The 22,629-nt window shown below is 38.3% G+C and overlaps 1 protein-coding gene across 7 annotated transcripts in view; it reads left to right on the plus strand.

The window, feature by feature from the left end:
- LOC105045461 (uncharacterized) overlaps positions 1-22,629 on the plus strand; it is a 63,494-nt gene that overhangs the window by 12,008 nt on the left and 28,857 nt on the right. For all 7 annotated transcript variants that reach the window (XR_832056.4, XM_010923743.4, XM_010923746.4 and 4 more), the window contains exons 10-20: positions 2,216-2,303; positions 2,456-2,534; positions 2,639-2,747; positions 6,947-7,006; positions 7,516-7,634; positions 14,253-14,634; positions 14,742-14,923; positions 15,033-15,105; positions 20,295-20,445; positions 20,557-20,726; positions 20,836-21,186. Coding sequence is in view for 6 of the 7 variants with exons in the window: in XM_010923743.4 (XP_010922045.1) it covers positions 2,216-2,303; positions 2,456-2,534; positions 2,639-2,747; positions 6,947-7,006; positions 7,516-7,634; positions 14,253-14,634; positions 14,742-14,923; positions 15,033-15,105; positions 20,295-20,445; positions 20,557-20,726; positions 20,836-21,186 (1,764 nt within the window). In the remaining variant the exon portion in view is untranslated. The remainder of the gene's footprint in view (positions 1-2,215; positions 2,304-2,455; positions 2,535-2,638; positions 2,748-6,946; positions 7,007-7,515; positions 7,635-14,252; positions 14,635-14,741; positions 14,924-15,032; positions 15,106-20,294; positions 20,446-20,556; positions 20,727-20,835; positions 21,187-22,629) is intronic.

Here is a 22,629-nt window from a genome sequence, read left to right on the forward strand (position 1 = left end):
GCACATAACTGGCGCCCCAATGCATTTTCATTTATTTAGGGGAGCAATAGTTGACAGGTCCAGTCTTTTATTGTCTCCTTCTAAAGTTTCTAGTATATGCTTAACATGTGAGAATCAATCCTCTTAAAAGGGGAAAGAGGCAGGCTGTTTTCGGTAATGTGATGAGATATTGATAGGAGAAAGTTTAAGGGCTGCAGGCCTCTCTATGCATTTTCTTGTGTTATTCTTCTGATCTCCACTAAACTTTCTGAAAGTTTGTTCTTTGTTCTCTTTTACCTTCCCTTCTATTTATACTTATTTCCACCTTCTGCTGTGACAGGACTCTGCAGTATCGAGCAGTGCATTTTTGTTTTAGCATTTCTGAAACTAGATGAATAAAGCTGCTGCAACTTTCCTTATTCCAACAGTTCAGCAATCAAAATGGAAGCTATTTAAGATTTTAATTGTGAAAGGATTGTAAATTTGTCAAAAAAATAAAGAAATCAACCTTATCGTCAATGCTTGTAGCCACCTCCTATTCTTGGCTACATCATGACCCCAAGTGTCTTGGAGCTACACAGCCTCCTGGAGTTTAAGATCCTTACTGATTTGTTAACTTTCTTAATATGACAACCTATATTTACATAAAGAAATAATTTATTGGAATTGAAAAGGAAGATTTCAAAGGTCAAGGATTTAAAACTCGGTAGCAGTTAAAATATATGAAATCCAAATTAGTGGAAGGAGATGCTTATGATGTTCTAGTCAAGGTTGATGTTTAGGAGATAGCATGATCAAGGTTTGTAATCCCGTGGGATGGGGCTGTCCCACTTTTTCTATGGAACATGATGTGCCACCATCCCACCCTGTCCCGACACTTGGGACAGGTAATATCCCAAGATGTCCCGATCGGGATATTGAGACAATGGCGGGATAGTCCTGTCCTGACACATAGGATGGTATCCCATCCTGGTATCCCACAGGACGTCCCACCAAGACCTGAATCCTTGAGCATGATAGTGGTTTAATCATTTTTGTTATTTTGGATCTATATTTTAGTCAAAAGAGATAGAGGAGGACTTATCTTTCAGAATCAGAGAATAATGGATAAAGTGGAAGTATGCTTATGGGGATTATTCACCTTGTGGATGCCATCAAGATAGAATGTAAGATGTCAATAAGCTCATAGCATAGGGTTTAGAATGTTGAGCGATAAAAAATGGTCTGAACATAGAATATGAACATGGAGAGTATAATTGTTTTGAGCTCGAGCAGTAAATCTAGGAACTGTAAGGAGAAATGAGTTAAGTCATCTGCATCCCATCGAGGACCAAGTTGTGGTGAATCCGCTAAATGGTAGCTTTGCATTCATGACAATAATCTGGAAAGTCCAAGTCCCAACAGTCTATTGGATCGGCCTAGATTATCCATATGGCTCAAGCCAAGGGTACAGGCCATCGCTTTAACCAAACTCGTTCTGTTTGAACATGAGTACTACTTGATAATGCATATTCATTTTAGAGATATGGCTGATTGTTGGCAGACAAGTTGTCCAATTTGGTGTTGGATGACAATCAATGCACTGCCAATCAAATATAAACATTGCAATAAGTTTGAATTGTTTGTTTATACATTTTTTAACAATTTGAGTCAAACTAATCTCACATTTAGTAGCTGCATGATGTACAAAAAGTGCAGCACACTTGTGATTTTAAAACTGAGCTGCTTTATATCATATAACAAAGTTTCCCTTTTTTGAATATAGTTGTCTTATGGCATTGGAGCCTTTAAGGCTTTTATTTTTTTCTTCTACCAATTTGTCCTCTTCAAGGTCTATTTGACCACATCCATCAATTTCATAGGAGCATTTTTGCTCCATCAGCAGCTGCAAACTTTGGTTCTTTTGTTTGGTTTCTTTTCACGTAAGCTAGGTCCCTGCTTTATCATGATCAGTTCAGACTGTTGTAATTGATGACCAATCTCTTTATGCCACCATCCAGTGTACCTGAACATAGTCATGTGGATCTTACATGCTCAAACTCCTTTGTCAACCAAGAGCTTATAACGAATACTACATGTTTTTTTTTTTTTTTTTGTTGATATACCGAATCGGCTGATAATTTTCTACCATGCAATATCCCTTTACATTTTTGGTGTAGTGATTATTAGATCAATCTCCTTCGCAAGAAAAGTTTTTTTTGGAACCGGAAAGATTTTCTTGTAATTCTTCATGCAGGCAGTTATGGATCAGTTGAAGCTTATGGGTCCTATCATCTTGAGTGGGATTTTACGATCACTTGATGGTTCCTCAATCACGGAATCAGGTCAAGAATTTTTTATTTATTCTTATTTTTGCTTCTCGTCCCTGACACTTCTGTTGAAAGTCAGCTGCATGTCCATTATATTATCTGCAAAAGACTCTAGGAAGTATTGCTCTTAATGCTGTGTTTTTTTTTTTTTTTTAAACTAATTTTAGAGGCTGCTGCTAGAGATGTCAAAATATTTGCTTATCAAGCAATTGGCTTGCTCGCATCTCGCATGCCTCATATTTTCAGGCAAGTTTGCCTTTCTAATTGTACTTTTATGCTTAGGTTACATATATTGTTGCTGCTATGACCAAAAAATTATCTTACATCTTATCAATGTCCCTTTTTACCAGAGACAAAATTGACATGGCTGTTCGACTTTTTACTGCTTTGAAATTGGAGGATCAGTCACTTCGTCTTACCATTCAAGAAGCAGTTACTTCCCTTGCAGTAGCCTATAAGGTACTTCAGTACTTCTTTAAGAGTTTGTCTTGTTGCATTCTTGTTGGTTCTGTTGCTGATATCATGCAATATAACTGTAGTTTTGTTACTTGTATTTTTTGTATTACTTGAAGTCTGTGCTCTATGGTGGCTTTTCTTTTTTTTCCTTTTGTCATGAAAGATGGGAACCATCATTATGATTGTTATTTTATATTGTACTTGGCTTTGTAGTAGCTAACAAGTATAAAGAAAGGTTCATATGTTAAATATGGTCATTGAAAGATTGTTACTTTGTTCCATTTGGAGATCATAATGCTACCCATAGTGTAGTCTATAGTATTTCATTTATAGCCAGGTATAGTGCTAACAGATATTTGCTAATTACCATATTATCACTTATTTACAAACCTTGTGTAGGTGTCATAGTTTTTATTTCCATCTCACAGATAACCCTTTTTGGTTATAGGGTCATCCTCGGTTCTTGAATTGATAACCATTTTTCAGCTAACCTAGCCTCCTTTGTCCCTTGGGACCAAAGGAAGCTGAACTCCCCCTTTGCAACACCCACCTTTTTTCCTTCTTGGGATGGGTGTCCCACTTGAAGCAAGAGGATCCAACATCTTATTCTTTGAGTTGATGAGATCAAAGTATTTGGTTTCCAACCCAGCAGTTTATGTATAAGAGACGAGATTCATCCATCCCCATATATTTAATCCCTTCACCTATAAGGGAACATGTAAGGCCAACTCCATTTTTAATTCCATTAATTACATGTCTATCAAAAACTTAAGTTATGGTTTCAATAAAGATTTGTTTTTCTGGAGTACCAAAAGTGAACATGACGTTGTTATGAACATCAAGGCCCAATATATGGAACCCAAGAAATAGGCTGGCCCAACTTAGATGAGGTTTGATGGCTTCTTTGTGGTCGAACAGTGTGATGGGAATTGAACCCGTGGATAGTAGATTCACGATCCACTACGTTGATGCACTGGGCTACATCCGTCCTGCTCTTTTTTCCATTCATTATTGTATATATTCTGACCTCCATAAGTCAAAATAAATCTTCCTTTCAGCTTAGAATCAAGACATTCTATCTGGTCCAATCTTTAGAATCAAAAAACACATTCCTCCCTTCTTTTTTGATTCCAAGAAAAAGAAACACGTCAAAAGAACTTGGGCTTTGTCCTCAACTTCTTCAAGAGCTTCTCACAGGTCAGGCATATCAGTTGGAAAGACCATGACCTCCACTTTGTTTTTGTTGACTTGTGTCTCTTGGGCCTCTCTGGCCATCAAAGCTTCTAAGGCTTATGTTGGAATGTGGAGGCATTTCTTCAGACTCATTGGAGGAGTCTCCTGGTGTGATCATTCTGAGGCTAAGGCTTGATAGGCAATTCCAGTTCTTCTGCTTTTGGAGTATCCTACTTTATGTGATTCACAGGGTTCAACAAGCAGTAGATTTTTTATGATCAAAGGTGTGGTATTGCTTGTACTAATGGTCCTTGCATCTCATATGTATTTCAACATTTATAGACTTATCTAAATGAATAGTTTGTTACTTCATATGACTAATTTTTCGATCTATGATGGGTACATTAATGAAAAAGATAATGTGTTAAGTATATTGGTTTGTTATACATCGATATTGAAAGTAAAAGCAGTTAATAATAGTAATACAAATCAAGGTTTTAAATCCCATGAGATAGTGGCGTCCGGGTTTTCCTATGGAACATGATGCCCGACAGTCCCGCTCCGTCCTGGTGTTCATCCTAGTTATGCATCTTGGTAGATATCTTTCATCTATCTTTTCTTCTTTTTTCTTTCTTTTTCTTTCTTCTTTCTTTTTTTCTTTCTTTTCTTTTTTCTTTCCTTCCTTTCTTTTGTTCTTTTTCTTTTACCTTCCTTTTCCTTTCTTTTTCTTTTTGTTTCTTATCCCTTTCTTTATTTCTTGTTTCCTTTTTCTTCTTCTTTCTCTTTCCTTTCTTTTTCTTTCCTTTCCTTTCACTTTTTTCTTTTCTTTACCTTTCCTTCCTTTCTTTTTTCTTTCTTCTTCTCCCCCCGAATGGATGGGTTTTAGAGTCCCAACCTTGTTTTGGTTCTGTTTTTTCACTAGAATGGGACAAGACGGCTGGAACGCCCCCATCCCATCAGGACTTAAAATCTCAATACAAATAACCGCCTTAATCGGTTGAAGGAGTCATTTTTCTCATTTAATAGAATCTAGTTGCTTTAGTAAGGTCTGGACAAAGTAAAGAAGAATTTCAACATAATTGTTTGCTCCCAGAAATTATACTATGCTTATAAAGTGCTCATTTGTGTTCTATATTTGCTTGGCTTTTCATTGGTGCCTTGTTCTATGTAGTGTATGACATTGTCATAGTTATTGAGGACACATTGAGAGAGGATGGCTTAGATGGCTCGGACTTATACAACATAGGTTGAGGGATGTATGTACAAATGAATGATTTGACACATGTAAAAAGAAAGAGGTAACCTAACATCACATGCGAGAAAGTAGTAAGGAAGGACTTGATATCTCAACATCTTACAAAATGACGGTCCTAAATCGTGTAGAATGGACACAGGATTTCATGTAGTGGACCCCAACTCATTAGGGATGAAGGCTTAGTTAAATAGTTGCTGTTCTTATGCCAGCCATGGGCCCACTTAATTGACATTTTGCATCTTGCACTCTTATTCTTTTACCTCCAACTACTTGCATGGAAGTGCACAACATGGCTCATAGCTATGCCATTAAATTTCTCTTCTTCTTAGTGAGTTATATTGTTCTCTAGTAATATAAGGGGCTGTTTGGTTTCCTGCAATTTAATAGTAATATTAACTAAATATTAGTATAACAATATTATATTACTATTAACATTACAATGATATAACTTTGATAATAATATGTAATACTATAATATTATTATAATATTGCTATTTGTAATAAGGGAATGATTGGAGTAGTCTGGGAATCATGGTCTGCCGTATCATCCCATAATGCCTGATAGAGGGCTTACTATACCATACCAGTCTCATATCGGTATATCGTGTCATACCATATTGACACATGGTATGCGATCTTGTACCATACCACTGACACTGTAACAGGATGGTACGTGTAATAGGATGGTATGTATATGGGGTTTGATCCCGACGGGGAACCTTGGTGGGAATGCTTTTCAAAGGGCTTTCTCAATTACAAGATTCTATGCATTTGGATTTGTTGGCTGCTGTTCCAATTGCCAATTTTTGAGCTTTTTTAGCAGTTGAGCTGCAGCCTGCAATTGAAATTGCAGGCATCTGAACACATTTTTTGGGCATCTGCAATTCCATTGCAGGCTCTCCCTACATGCTTAATATTGTTTCCCCAACTTGTTTGACCCAGCTTGATAGAAAAGTTTATGGAGGCCCTCACCAAACTTCCCCATTTCATTCACATCTCCTATTAGAAGGATTTTTTTTGTACTAGTCCCTCAAATATGCTATATTTGCATGGTAATCCCTGTCTTTCCAATATTTTTGTTTTAATCCCTGAAATCTTGTACCTATTGCTTATGTATCCCTTAGGTTAAGTAAACTAGATGAGAATGAGATATTCTACTTTTATTCTCCTAGCAGTCTTAACTTCACATCTTCTAGACATTTTGCCCTATCCCTCGTACTGAACGGATCTCTTAACCCATGCCCTTCCATTGTTGGCCTCCCATTGGCCAAGTTCTGAGCATGGAGAGAGTGAAGTGAGTGAGAAAAGGCCAAATTGCAAGTCTTAGTCATTGTTATGAAAAGGACATTTTTGTCCTTTTGCAACCTTTGTTAACTTTAACCAGGTTTTAGTCAATGAAAACTAGTTGAAGGATCGATTTGTACAAATAGAGAACTTTGCAAGGATTTTTGTATCATTAAGAAAAAGGACAGGGATTAATATGCACATATGAAAGGTTATGGAGACTAATATGCAGAATACTCTATTTTTCCTTTTATTTCTGGCAGCACCACTCTACTACATGCTATTAAATGGGATTTAAATCAAACTACATGTTTGTCTTTAGTTTTGTACATTTTTGATACTGTAATTTACCGATCAAAGTAGTTTGGATTACTTTGCCTATATGTAATTTCATCATTAATGTTATCATTCTTTACTACTATTAAGATATCTTCTTTTTTCAGAAATTTTTCTTGGAAATATTTTATAATCTTTATCGCTTGTACATTAGGGTGCTCCGGTAGCTGTCTTGAAGGATCTAGAGGCACTTCTGCTGGAAAACTCTCAAGTGGTAAGGATATTCCTGTTTAGTTTGTCCATGATTTCCTTGTATCATCATTCTTGCAAAACATTTATTGTAAATATTCTGACAGACAGTGGAGGGAAATTTTAATATTGGATTACTGCTGTCTCTTGGTTGGTTTTCTTGGTGTTGGAAACTTTAATAGCAGATATTCTGATATTCAGTAAATGGAAATTTCAAGTATTCATTAACACTATGTAGTTTGGAGGTTTCTTTAAATTCAACAATCACCACAAGCTTTAGTAGGGAAGTGATTGGAATTTGGAAATGGTCTACGTACGTATAAATCTTTCTCATGAGAAGTGCTTATGGTGCATAAGATGGATGAGGATCCATTTCTGGTCACTGTCTGAAGAAAATTGGACAGCGCCGGTGGAGTTTGTACGGGCAGTTTGCTGCTAAAACTTCTTTTAGTATTGTCTTTTGTAATTAGTTGATGGCTAATGCAATAATTGGCAATTTAATCTTTTCAAACCTTTTGTTCTAATTTGTTAAAGGTGCAAAGCGAGGTGCGATTTTGTGCTGTGAGGTGGGCAACATCTTTATTTAATTTACAGCATTGCCCCAGCCGGTACATTTGTATGCTTGGTGCGGCAGATTCAAAGCTGGATATAAGGTCATTTGTGAATTCTTTATAACCACTGCTTATGAGCTCACCTTTTGTGCATTTGATTGATATCTGGAATTTGTTCCTATTATTTTCTTTTAATATCTGGACTTTGTCTTTATTAGTCTTTTTTGATAATTGTTTTTGTGGGTTTCAGTTCTATTCTCTTTGAAATTCTCTTCATTGTAGGCTTTATTTGGTGGGAGTGTACTGTTTTGTCACTAGGTCACTGCTTAAAATGCTACTTCCTTGGTCAAAGTGCTTGCTCCCAAAGATTGGTATTCACATAATCAACAATTCAAGCACTGCAGACCAATTTATGTTGCTAAATAGTCATTCAAGATATTGCAACTGTTAACTTATATCTTTTCAGTTATAATATCTTGGTGGTAGTGAAGGGAGGCCCTCACTAAACTTTCCATTTTGGTCACATCTGTTATCTGAAAATTGCTAATCCCTTCTTCTCTAACAGCATTGTTATAGTGTATGATATTTATTGGGATTGAAATCAACCTACATATTTGCTTTTAATTGTACTTTATACATTTAATAGGATAATTAACCGACCAGCTTGGTGTTTTGTGAGAAGAGTAACAATTCGAGAAAGTTATTCTCGAGGAGTCAAGTAATCATTTTCGGCTGTGATTATCTTCATAAATGCTTTAAACCAGCATTCACCGAACCATCCCAAACTGTATCGATAGGATACCGATTCGGTTCCGGCATACAAAACGGCACAATGGCCATCTCGAAGGAAGAAAGAGAGGAAGAGAGAGAGAGAGGGGGGAGAGAAGGAGAGGGAGAGTAAGAGAGGGCCTCTGGCGGCCACCAATGGCTATCCAAGCTCTTGTCGAGCTCGGTAAGGATAGAGGGAGGGAAGGAAAGAGAGGGGAAGATGCTTACTGGAGGCCCTCGGAGGCCCCTCCGAACGGACGGTGACACTGTTGCAACCTCTCCAATGGTCGGGGAGCCAGCGCCGAGGGAGGTTGAGTGCGATCGAGGCCAGAGGAGGGCTGGCCTGCCGACTTCATTCGATAAAAAGAACCCTTGTTTCATAAGTGGAGGAGGGCGGAGGCCCTCCTCTGACCTCGGTTGCCCTCAACCTCCCTCGATATTGGCTCCTTGGTCGTTGGAGAGGTCGCGGTAGCATCGCCGTTCATCTGGAGGCCTTCGAGGGCCTCCGATGATTCGACAAGTGTCTCACCCTCTCTCTCGTTCCCTCCCTATGCCCTTATCGAGCTCAACAAGAGCTTCGATCTACTGAAGGCCCTCTCTTCCCTCTCTCTCCTTCTATCCCCCCTCTCTCTCTTCCTTTCTTTCTTCTCCCTCTCCCCTTCTTGTCTTATCGGTTTGGCATGGCACGGCAGGGCACGGATCCGTACTGAACCATCTCGTCGGCCGACCGGCATGGGGTCCGATTCTGGTTCGGTAGTCTTTGCTCTAAATAACTTTCAGACTGTAATTCAAAGCATTTTATATGGCTTTGTCTGTGAGCATGCAAGGGTGGCATCATTGGTTGCTTATTGGGATTGAATTCATCTAATGTTGTCATTGGAATAATTCAGCGCATTGTAAGTTTAAGAGGACATGCAAGGCATGTGGCTTGAATGTGGGGTATCTTTTCTTCTCTCTGTCATTTGTCAGTGTGGGGGAATGCAAGTTTGTATTGTTCGTGTATCCATGTGCTCCAAATGCTTTCTTGTCAGAAACAACGAAAGTCCTCTCAGTTCCGGTATACAAAATGGCACAGTGGCCATCCCAGAGGAAGAAAGAGAGGAAGAGAGAGAGAGGGGGGAGAGAAGGAGAGAGAGAGTAAGAAAGGGCTTCTGGCGGCCACCAAGGGCTATCCAAGCTCTTATCGAGCTCGGTAAGGATGGAGGGAGGGAAGAAAAGAGAGGGGGAGATGCTTATCGGAGGCCCTCAGAGGCCTCTCCGAACGGACAGTGACACCGCTGCAACCTCTCCAATGGTCGGGGAGCCAGGGCTAAGGGAGGTTGAGTGCGAGCCAGGGGAGGGCTGGCCTACCGACTTCATCCGATAAAAGAAACCCCTGTTTCATAAGTGGAGGAGGACGGAGGCCCTCCTCTGGCCTCAGCTGCCCTCAACCTCCTTCGGCGTTGGCTCCTTGGCCGTTGGAGAGGTCGCGGCAGCATCGCCGTTCGTCTGGAGGCCTTCGAGGGCCTCAGTGATCCGGTAAGCATCTCATCCTCTCTCTCGTTCCCTCCCTATGCCCTTACTGAGCTCAACAAGAGCTTCGATTTATCGGAGGCCCTCTCTTCCTCTCCCTCTCCTACTATCCTCTCTCTCTCTCTTCCTCTCTTTCTTCTCCCTCTCCCCTTCTTTGTCTTATCGGTTTGGCATGGCACGGATCCGTACTGAACCATCTCGCCGGCCGGCCAGCATAGGGTCCGATTCTGGTTTGGTAGTCTTTACTCTGAATGACTTTCAAACTGCAATTCAAAGCACTTTATATGGCTTTGTCTGTGAGCATGCAAGGGTGGCATCACTGGTTGCTTATTGGGATTGAATTCATTTAATGTTGTCATTGGAATAATTCAGCTCATTGTAAGTTTAAGAGGACATGCAAGGCATGTGGCTTGAATGTGGGGTATCTTTTCTTCTCTTTGCCATCTGTCAGTGTGGGAGAATGCAAGCTTGTACTGTTCATGTATCCATGTGCTCCAAATGCCTTCTTGTCAGAAACAACCAAAGTCCTCTCAAATGAAAATCAGCATCGTTGGTCATTATATATGACATCTAAAATACTGGAAACTTTTTTTTAAAAAAAAAATATTTTTGAGGTCACTTGCCTATGCATCAAGCTAACAAAAAAAATGCATGATAAAATATAGTTAGTGACAAAAACATAACATAAACATTAGAATTTGCAACTCCCTCCATATATTATTTTTATCATCGATTAGTGTGCCTTTTGACACCTGCAGTCTGGAAATGCATGTAGTTGGGGTTACATGTGGTTGCAGACTTGTAGTTGCTGCAGTTGAAACTCCATGTCCTAAGATTTGGTCTAATGGGTTTGAAAATGCGGTAAAATAAAATCTGATGTTTGTTAGCCTGAAAATGAGAATTGTAACTATATTTGGTTGTATCATCAGAGCAGTATTAGTTATGCCACCACTAACCACAGTCCTTGTTCTGACAAACCCATCATAAAGATGCCTTTAAAGCCTTTTCTAGTTGTGGTAATTTGTCTTATGGAAAATTTGGCCATAGGACAAAATACCATAAAAGGGTCCCTGGGTGTAATTTTACTTGCATCATTTTGATCAGCTTATAGCAATCCAACAATTGCATCCTGATACTTTGGTTCAGTAACACCCATTTGTAGGTGTCCAAACACACCCTTAGTTGTTATCTAGGGTCAGATGCTATATGATAACAAGTTTTTTTAGTGATGCCTCAGTACAAATACAAACTGCAGCTACATCAGCTCTCTTTCCCCTCTTTACTGCTTCATGGCTATGCATATATATTTAAATTAATATATTATATGATTATTCATTTTAAATTTTGGCATGGTGACCCACCCTCACTTGACCTTGAAGTTTGACAATGTGGGATCCATGTACCCTATGTGAACCAATCAGTGTCCAATTTTTACTGCTACTGGATGTTTAGACATGATCCTGTCTTTTGCAATTCAGTGTCAACCATCATAAAATGCTGAAGCAACAATTTGTATATAATTTACCAATTGGACATCCAATATGCAATCTAACTCTATATATCTGTGGTGTTTGAAATAATTTTTATAAGTTTCGTAATATTGACCCAAACTATAAGTGTGATGCTTGTTGGTTATGCTTATGGTTCTGGCCTAATGGGCATGTCTTGCCTACTTGATTAGTTGTAATTTGTCCTATTTAATTTATATAAATGAATATTTTATAAGTTTCAGTTAGTTAGGGAATATGTTGAACACAATTTGATATGTCATTTTTAAGTTATCCTTCTCATCCATCTTACTCATCTTCCTTTTTCTTTCACCCCCTTCTCTTTCCTTCTTCACCTTGCTATTTTCCTTTCTTTTCTACCTTGTCTTGTTTCTTTTATTCTTCTTGGAACATTATGCATCCATGTTGTTTGCCTCATCACCACCTAGGTATTTGAGTATCCATCCCTGTTCAGCTGTTGTTTAACTTGGGAACCTTGAGCATTACCTGCTGCTTAAAATGTTAGCTGTTAATTAAGTAGAAAAGAATGTTGCTAATTTAGGTTGTGATCATTTATTTGCTAATTAATTTAACTTTGGTGGGTGAAAATTCCTCTGCCTTCAAATGAAATCAACGTGTTAATTGGTCAAAACTATGGGCTGATGGAAGGTCACTTATTTTAATGTTTAAACCATGATGAGAAGTTTGAAAGGCCAGACTTTTGGTACAGTTGGTTGCTAAAAACTGACTGACTGGAACTTGCTATGCTGTCCTTGTATCCTATATTTCTTTTATGCTAGCATCTGAGCGAACGACATTCTATCATAGACTTCTTATTACGTATCATGGCTATGCTGTTGTTGGAGATGGATGATTTTTTCCCCTTTCAGTCTTCCATCGAGCGAAGTGCTGGGGGAAGCAGCAATGGCGATCTTCTGAAGGAGAGAGGAGACTTGTAGGTTTCTTGAAGAGTGGCATTGGTTGGTCTGAGCATTGTTGTCTATTCTTCGTATTCTACCTGAAGGCCAAAACTGTGATAATGTGATGCCTGTTAGAATAAGTTGTTGACTTCTTTAGCTTGCACTTTTTATCTATCTTGGTAAAATGCTCCGTTATGCTCTGAGTCCAGCTGCTGGACTGTGCCTCCCAGATCTGTAAATTAATGTTTCTTCATGCACAAGCTATGTTATCTCTTGTCCTATGATTGCCCAGATTCTTTATAGTTTATTCTTTTCTTGGATCAATTAACTTGCAATGCTGATATTGTTTCTATTACTGTGTACTTTATCTTACTCATTGACCTATCTATGTGGATTTCCTGTGCAATATGGTGGTAATGTGCCACCACCAAGATTTGAACCCTGAACTTCTCCTACAGGCAGGCTATTAGGAGACAAGTGTCAACTAACTGAACTATCTGCTATTGGCATCACTCTATATTTTTGCAATAAACAATTGAAGTTACATGGACAAGGCTGAAATAGACAGTAATATTAGCAACGCCATTAGGTGATGGCTAAATAAGGACACAAACCAATGGAAATTGGCAGGTACCTTAGGGAAGGGCTAATATAAAGAGATTGTCGTTACTTTCTTTTTTTTTATAAAAAAATTTATTTAATAGGTGACAGAATAGTTGGTAGAGAAAGGAAAATTAAGGAATGTAACTTGCTTATACATAGTCACTTAGTGACATTTGTTCTTGTTTTGAAGGCCTAATATTCCTTTCTTTTTATTTAATAGGTGACAGAACAGTTGATATAGAAAGGAAAATTAAGGAATTTAACTTGCTTATACATAGTCACTTATTGACATTTGTTCTTGTTTTGAAGGCCTAATATTCCTGTATTTCTTTGGAGGCTGGTATTTTTGGCATTTCTACCATCATGTCTCTTTGACTGAACAACAATATTTTGAAATTTTTGATGCTTATAAGATATTATTTTGCAACAAAGGGGTGCTTATGATAATAGAATTTCTTGCCTTCCATTCTGCTTTTTGCTGTCATATACCTGGAGGGCTTCTATTGGTTGTTCTTTTATTAGCAAATAAGCTAAAATTTCATTTTATGTCTTAGACTTTATGTGGTCTGGCAACAAATCATGTCATATAAAATTTGGGTTTTAGGGTTTGGTCATAAGCTATAGCAAAATTTCTTCCAAAAAAAAAAAAAGGCATATCAAATTATGTTAAGCTTATTGGAAAATATGGTCTTTATTAAGTCCCATAAACCTAACTGGCCCTAGTAGGAATTTAAACATAGCATAGAGTTGGAACTTAGAAGTACAATTGGAGCCTCCTCTTTCGCCTCACAACTACAAAACCCCAGAGATGTTCCCCATGAAGCCCGTGGTTGGGGAGTGGAGAAGGGCTTGACTGTTTCTTGTGTAGGAATTGGAAATTGTCAAGATTAATGAGCACCAACAGGTATGTCTTAATCCCAAATTGTCCTATGCATCATCATGATAGATCCTGACAATACAATTTCAACTTACATGATGTTCTAGCCTTGAATAATTGCAAGACGTTCCAAGTGAGGAAGCTGAGCGACTTATTGTGCAAAATTTGGTTTTGTTCCAACAACAATGTTGAGCTTCCTTGGGTTATAGTCCATCAATATTATCAATTGGAATTGATTAGTGCTTCCCATCTTCCTTCATATATATTTCTTTGTTTGCATACATAACATACATGCGTAGTTATGTACACATGTACATAAGCATGTGCATGCATGCTAATACACACCCACCCACCCACCAATCCTCTTAGTACACAGCCATACATGCAGACAGACATGCATTTAAATCTCACAGCGAGTCTGTTATGTTGTTATCCTTTGGTCTTAAACTGGATTATCCATGAGTTTGATGTTCCCAGGCCTAGTGTTTTTTCATGCCAACTAGTTCAATATAGGTGATATATTTGTTCTCTTATATTGTTTTCTACTTTTCAGGGAAATGGCTCTTGAAGGTCTTTATCTTATGAAAGATCAAGGGCAGACATTTGGAACTGGTGCTGATCTCAAATATCCTGAGCTGAAGAAGATGCTAGACTATATCTGTAGCCAGCAACCACAATTATTACATTCTACAGAGCTGAGGGAAGAAAAACTTGTTTTTCCATCAAACACATATGTTGCCATGATTAAGTTCCTGATGAAGTGCTTTGAGGCAGATGTTAGCATATACAATTCTGATGTTGGTGCAGAAATATCTTGTTCTCCGGTAATAACAATGTGCTTGTTGTTAGAACATGCTATGGCATTTGAAGGATCTGCTGAGTTGCATGGCACTGCATTGAAGGCATTAGTTGAAATTGGTTCTCATTTGCCTCAGGTTATATATATATATATATATATTTGGCCTTTCTGCTGAGATTTTGAGTTTTTCATTTTCTCTTCTTTCAGATGTACTTGCTTTTTAATACTCCTTTTCTTTTCCAGTTGGTAGCATCACGTTATGCAGACCGTATTGCTTGGTTGAAATCTTTACTAGGCCATATTGACTCTGATACTCGTGAATCTGTATCGCGCTTGCTGGGAATGACATGTACTGCTATTTCTACTTCTGCAGCATCCGATCTTATATCTGAGCTTGCTTCCTCTGTTAATGGAACTCACTTAAGGTTTGCATGATAATTTCATGCATGTTTACCAATCCCTGTATAGCTTTCTGTTTTCTTTAGTTGAATAGAGTTGGTCCTTTCTTACTTTCTTTATATGAATTTCTTCCAGATTTGAGAATCATCATGGGGCATTATGTGCCATAGGATATGTGACAGCAGAATGCATGAAAGAACCACCTAGTGTGAGTTTTCTTGCCCCTACAAAATAGTATCTTAATTTGATTTTACTAGCTTTTACATAACACATACCTTTTGTAGTTCTTGCATTTTATGGTCCAGTGTTCAATTTTGTTGGAAATGTTGATATCTGCATATTTTTCATTTCTTATCTCCATCTGAAGAAGCATAAATGTTACTTCAATTTTTTTCTGTAAAGTGCTTCTGAAGTATTTTTTTTCCCTCTCTTGATTCAAGCTCTTCCCTTGGTGTGTATGTGTGTGCATGTGCTTGTGTGTATAACTAATTAACACTTTATGTTGAAACAAATGAATTATGACAGGAGTTGATGATAGGTGCTTACTCTTTTCTATAGTTGCTAAATGAGAAATATCATATGCTGAAAGAAAAAAGGTGATAACAGATTCTCAAAATAATACAATGATTTTATTTTTGTTTGCTTGTAAAACAAAAAACATCTTGATTTTCTGGCCCCTGGTGCTTGAAATCTTCTCCATTTTGTCATATAATGAATATATTTTCGCGATGAGCTAAAAGAGTTCATATATTTTCGTAATGAGCTAAAAGAGTTCATCTTCCACTTTTAGTCACATTTTGGCTTTGATACTCTTGATGCACTAGTGCACTCTGTGTATGTCTTGAACAATACATCATGACACTTTTGTTTCACCTTGCTTGTACTCCACTCCTTCCTTCCTGTTGGAGTCTGCAAACAGCAATGTTGCTGCTGCCTTTTCTTTTACTGTCCTACCAAAATTTTGCTTCCTTGAAGTCATTGAATCTTACTCTTGTTACTTGAATTATCTTCCCTTGACAAGTGCTAGCACAATTACCCACCCAACACTCTTAATTTGATGCGCAGACCTCGCATTCCATGCATCTTTTGCTGACATCAACAATGGTTGATAACGGGACTCTCTGGCTGGTACAAGTAGTTTCTCCATGGGAGAGCATCCTTCCTTGATCAACTTCTCCAAGCACATGAGATAACAATGTATTCAAAATCTATAACAAAGTTCTCTGGTGAATCTGACAAGTTTGGTGTTTTGTTGTGTAGCATTCCTTAACAGCAGTGCTGAATGCAAGGTCCATAATCAGTGGCATGTCAATGGTCACAAGTACAACAGATTATGTATTGCTATGACAGCTCCTGAAGCATAGGTGAAAGAAGTATGCAAGGAGCCGTGCATGAGATATTTTAAATAGGCTGGGGTGGCCTTAGGCTGGGCCCAGGCCCAAGCATGGCTCAGGCCTGAGGTTGAAATCTCAGCCCAAGCCTAGCCTGAAAGAAACTAGACTGCAGATATCAAGACTCAATTGGCAAATTATGATGCTCCCCCCTTCCTCTCTCTCCTTCTGTCTATCTGTCTCTCTTTAGACAAGCTAGGCTCAAATTGGAACTCGTCCATAAACCTTTACCAAAACATTAAGTCCAGGTCTTGTCCAAGCTCATGCAAGTTTCTAGGGCTCAGAACTCTTCGGCCCAAGTACCTAAAAAGATGAGATGGGGTCTGGAAGATTTTTAGTTGGGTCTTTTGTTTGGCTCGCCCATCAACAGCCCATTGCATGAGCATGCTGCTAGTCTAGCCATGAGAGACAATCTAGTGAGACTTGTCAGTTTACAATACTACCATCACCCACTTCAACTTCTCGCATCCTATATTGAATTGGTAAGCAGACAATTCATGCTTGTGTAATGTCCTCTTAAATTATGTAGTGTTTTGCCCTCACCTATGCACTTGTATTGCACCTTAAGTTCTAGTCTGAGTGCTTCTATGAGGGATTTTTGGTGTGATGCCTTTTTTAGACAAACAAGTTTGCTATGACCTGTTTGGATGCTAGAACATCCTGTCGGACCAATCTCTTGTTGGTTTTTCAATTATGAAAATAGGGTGGAAGCTGAGTAAATTGAAGAGATATTGTAGCTGGGATGACGAGTAATCCCTATTTTCGAGGATAGGTGATTCCTTCTCCAAAATGATTCTAATCTTTGAAACATAGGGATTAGCTATATGGTAGCTATCTCATCAATCTAGTTTCTTGTTTCAGTCACATGTTTACAATCGAAGAATTTCTAGGAAGATCTTACCGGTCGAACAAGATCATCTAGTGTCCAAACAAGCCCTAAGGTTGTTGCCTATACAGGGAAAATGATTTTACTTTCTAACTTATTTAGTTTAAATAAATGGCATTGTTATCTATACAAAGGAAAAAAGTTTATATTTATATAATTTAAGCTTGCCATCTTAGTATTGGACCTTGTATAGTCACATGTTGGTACAATGTTGGGATGCTCAGTGTGGGGGGAGGTTTGGCATATCAAGACTTGATACGCCACTCATACCATTTTTTGGTTGGGTATCGGGATGGTACACCACATTCAATATGTTTTGTATGAGGTGGTGCGCACTGGTATGGTGAACGTCAGTTTAAATAAATAGTTCATCATTCTAAGAAATTACTTTCCGTAGTTAGTCTTTGGTCATGGAATCATATTCACTAGATCTAGGATGCCAATTTTTGACCCGACCCATTTACCTAGCCCAACTTGAACACAACCTGCTTGAGCCATTAGGTTCATGGATGGAGTACAGGTTAGCCAGGTGGGTTGGGTCATGTTTGGGTTATGGCCCAAGTATATATTATATTACTTTTTACACTCTTTTTGTATATATATGTATATCTATAAGGGGATGTATTATGCTTTTCTTAAGAGGAGAGTGCATCCACTCCTTTCAAGTCTAGAATCAATAATGGGGCATTCAAATTGAAGATTCACATGGCTGATCAAGATCTATATCACTGAAAATGCCTATAAACTGAATATCATGTATTTTGGTCATCTCTAACCTATGTCATCATATGTACACAAAAAAAGAATGGTTTTCATTATGCTCAAGTTTTTAAATCCCATAAGACAGGGCTGTCCCGATTTTTTCATGAAACGGGATGTGTTGCCATCCCACCCTATCTCGACACTTAGGACAGAGGATGTCCCAAGACATTCCGATTGGGACATTGGGACGCTAGCGGGATGGCCTGTCTTGATACATGGGATGGTACCCTATCCCGATGTCTCATGGGACGTCCCGCTAGGACCTGAATCCTTGATTATGCTAATATGCTAAAATACATGATAAAGCATTTAGATTGAAATCCACCTAAAAATCAATGAATTTTAATGCTTAGATGATAGTAAAACATGGTCTCCCATGATTCTAACTGTACAATTTTGTACCCACTTAATTTATAGGGCAGGGACTACCAAAACACTTGTTTTTTTTTTTTTCTAGGCGTTTTTAGATGTATGTAGCATGATCAATGGTGTGGATCTTCAATTTGGATGCCCCATTATTAATTTTGAAATGGACATAGGAGCAAAGGCCATCTCTCTCTATATCCTGACACAAAACACTAGCATACATAGCTGAAGGGAGCCATTCTATCAACAATCATATTAACTTGTTTTAAAACTAGTACAAAAAAAATATGAAAGAATAGCCTACCATACAACATGAAGCACTAAAATAGACTTGGAATAAGGAAAACAGGTCAGTGGGTGGTCTGCAGGTTGAGTTTGGGTGAGGCTCTATGTGCCTTGATACACGATCTCAACCCATCCTGACTCATAGATTGCCACCCCTAACTAGGTCCATGTGTATCTGTTTGACACATGCCAGTAACCCTCTTCAGGTATTTCCATATATGAATGACATAGCAATTTCAAGCTGTTATAATTGTTGGTTTTGTTTTCCCATTTCCAACTGTTGGCATTTATGAGCTAGAGCATTTACCTGTTCCTTCAATAAAGAGTATGGTAGTTTATTGAGTAGCCTGGCATTGTAAACCCATCCTGACTCATAGATTGCCACCCCTAACTAGGTCCATGTGTATCTGTTTGACACATGCCAGTAACCCTCTTCAGGTATTTCCATATATGAATGACATAGCAATTTCAAGCTGTTATAATTGTTGGTTTTGTTTTCCCATTTCCAACTGTTGGCATTTATGAGCTAGAGCATTTACCTGTTCCTTCAATAAAGAGTATGGTAGTTTATTGAGTAGCCTGGCATTGTAAACCAGTCTGTCTCTGTTGTCTCATCCTAATAGTGTCAATGCTTTTTGGTGACACTTCTAGTCTTCTGTAGTGGATGATGTGTGGTCCACATGTGACATCCACCAACTGCTTCAGAGTTCCACCTTCCCCACTAACAAGGATCCTTGTGTTGTGAAAAAGCATATGCCCGTTTTATAATGGCATGGTCGAGTTATGTCTGGCACCTGAGTACATATGCAGATCTCAAGTATATGTCGTTCTTCAGTTTACATGCATTTGCTGATCTTATGTATATCTGGTTCTTCAGTTTTCATGCATTTGTAACAGCTTGATAAGAATTAATGGTCTGTATGAGATTTGGGATCATTAGCTAGAGCATGCATAAACCTGTCAATTTGATCTTCCAAAAAATTTAACTGAAAATAGGAATAACAGAATCCTTAGTCAGCCTATAATCTATTTTTGGAATAACATGGCTCAACAAATATGATTAGTTCCACCTGCTTTTTATGTTCTGTTCAGATGTCGAAAAAGCAAGAAAAGAAAAAGTTAAATGGGACTCTTCTTTTTCAATGTTTGGCAATGAAAATAAAATTCAGTAAAATTGGAGGAAACTGAAGACCAAATTTTTCTCAGAAAAGCCAACATTTTGTTCCTCCTTCTGAGGATGAATCTAACAGGCAATTTAAGACAAACGGATCTGGCCATTTCTCCCATGTCCATGATTCTGTCAGTGCAGCCAAACAAGAGAAAATTCTTAACTTTCTTTTCATTTATTCCATAAAATTGTTCTTTAACTATTCAGCAGCCAGACAGGACCTTATGTTTCTGCGATATTTATATATGTTTTGTCATTTGGTGAGACAATATTTAGTTTATTATTAATACTATACATCCAGTGTATGTGAATGTTTGTTGTGTGGTTTTGGTAGGTGGCATGTCCAGCCTAAGTTTTGCCTCTGTTCAGTAAATGTGTCTGTGTACCCAGCATATATGGTATATACTTGCGAAATCATAATGTCAGGCTTTTTCTGCCTGTGGAGTCTAAACAGCTTTTATAGCCTCATGTAACATTTGGTAGCTGCACAACCTGTTTTATTGTTTTTTTTAGTGATCTGTATGCCAATATTATTACAGATCTCAGAGGCGCTGTTTGAGAGTACTGTTAATCTTCTTGTTCATGTGGTTGAGTCAGAAAGTACGACATTGTCCTCTGCTGGAATGGAAGCACTTGGTCATATTGGCCTTCGTTGCCCATTGCCTACACTGAATCGTGATTCTGTTTCAGGTACCTTCTTGTTCACTGATATTTTGTCAGGGATATACATGGCTTTGTGTAATATTGTTATGCTTATTTCACAATGATGTTATATAATAGATCTACTATTCATCACTGCAGCTGGAGTTTTGACAATTTTACGTGAAAGATTGAGCAGGCTACTTACTGGAAATGATATCAAAGCAATTCAGAAGATTTTAGTTTCTCTGGGACATATTTCTGCAAGAGAAACTTCATTTTCACACTTGAGTAGTGCTCTTGATTTGATTTTTGGTCTTTGCCGATCAAAGGTATGTGTGGTGTTTTCCCTTGTAATAAACTCCGTACATGTTAGTCTAGTAGCTATAGGCACATAGTATTCTTTCCAAAAGTTTACAATGTGAATTATGGAATCTTCAGGTTGAAGATATACTTTTTTCTGCTGGGGAGGCGCTATCTTTTATTTGGGGAGCAGTGTCTGTATCTGCAGATATGATACTCAAATCAAATTATAGTTCTCTTTCTGAGAGTTCCCACTATCTTACTGGTGAAATGCCATTATCCATAGTCAAAAGTAACTCATCTGAGGGTTGTAACTCTGATGAGGAGTCACGCGTCATGATCCAGGAAGTGATAACAAAAAAACTCTTCGATGATCTCCTTTACAGTAGCAGAAAGGAAGAGCGCTGTGCTGGAACTGTCTGGTTGCTGTCACTGCTAATGTATTGTGGGCATCATCAAAAGATCCAGCAACTTCTCCCTGAAATTCAGGTTTGTCACTTTGTCGGCTTAGCTTTACTTTTAGAAGAGCACTGTGTTGGTCTTCACAATCCTTTGTTGCTGTTGATATATATCTTTGTGAGAAGATGTTTATCAGTAGTGCATTGCATGCGCAAGAAATGCTTGACCTTCAAATTTTGTTTTCCAATTTGGAATAATGTCAGATGAAGGGGAGTGAGAGTGAGTCATCCTAATGTGGGAGCTTGAAACATTCATTCCTGTGAAATTTATAGCTCTGGAGAACCTTAAAAAGTATTGATACTCACCAAAGTTTTAGGTCCTGGCCGGTACTAGCCTGCATCAGGCATTTTAGGTTGGACCATGATGAACCTGGACCTGGGACAGGTGTGAAACTCTGAAACCATAGAAGCAAGACCAGCCAGGAGGTGTTGAAAAGGCCCAGCTGGCCCTCCCTTTTGTTTTCTGTGTGTTGCATCCAAAGGTGGAGAGGATGAAAGAAGGGAAAAAAGACGGGAAGAACACCTCACACAAAAAAGCACATCTTAAAATGGGAAAAGAAGGCCAAATTGGTGCCTGGACATCAACAAGCATCTAAAAGGTGAAAAGATAAAAAGACAGCAAAACAAACAAAAAGCTCTAAACAAACTTAAAACATCCTAAAGATCATTAACTTGCATTAAACAAATTCAAAAACAAAAAGGAAAGAAAATAATCTGAGGTCCTGGTGTGGTACTAGGATGCCACAGCATATTGTGTTGGTACACAGGCATCCTTGTGTCATACTGATGTACTGTTATGGGCACTGAGGCCGGGTCCTAAAACCTTGCATTACACAGTGCTCGTTTCTATATAAGATGATTGTATTAACTAAACAAAACTAGAGAGGTAAAACTAAGAGTTGTTCAGTTGGAAGCATGATACGGTAACCAGTAATCCAGCTAAAAACGAAAGAGTGCATGCAAATATTGTTTGCAGAGCAACAATTTTTGCAGTCAATGGGCACCTAGAGTAAAGTGTCCATGGCTGTGTCATCACACATCTGCTCAGGTGATGGGTGTGAATTGATTGTGAACTTATACTTTTGGGAGTAAACCATTCAAGACTAGAATCGATTACTCCATGATAAAAAAGTGAGAAAAAGACAATCAAGAAAATCAAGATACTAGATAGGGAAAGGTTCACATGTTACTTCTGTTAGGATAGATGCAAAACATTTACAACACAAAGCGGTGATAACCAAAATAACCTAGTACATGTATATTTGCCTAGCCTATCCTTACCACTATTAGATGATGGGATATATGATCTGTCATCAATATCAATACCAGCAGACAACTTTCAGGCTGATAAACTCATATTTGTGGCACTGTTATTCCGTTTAAACCAGAAGCTGTAGCTTATTCCCACCTATGTTAAGTTTATCTGAAGCAGTTGGCTGAAAACCAAAAGAATATTGCATTGTGAGGAGGCTTT

Source organism: Elaeis guineensis, chromosome 5 (genome assembly GCF_000442705.2).
Source record: "Elaeis guineensis isolate ETL-2024a chromosome 5, EG11, whole genome shotgun sequence".
Lineage (NCBI taxonomy): Eukaryota > Viridiplantae > Streptophyta > Magnoliopsida > Arecales > Arecaceae > Elaeis > Elaeis guineensis.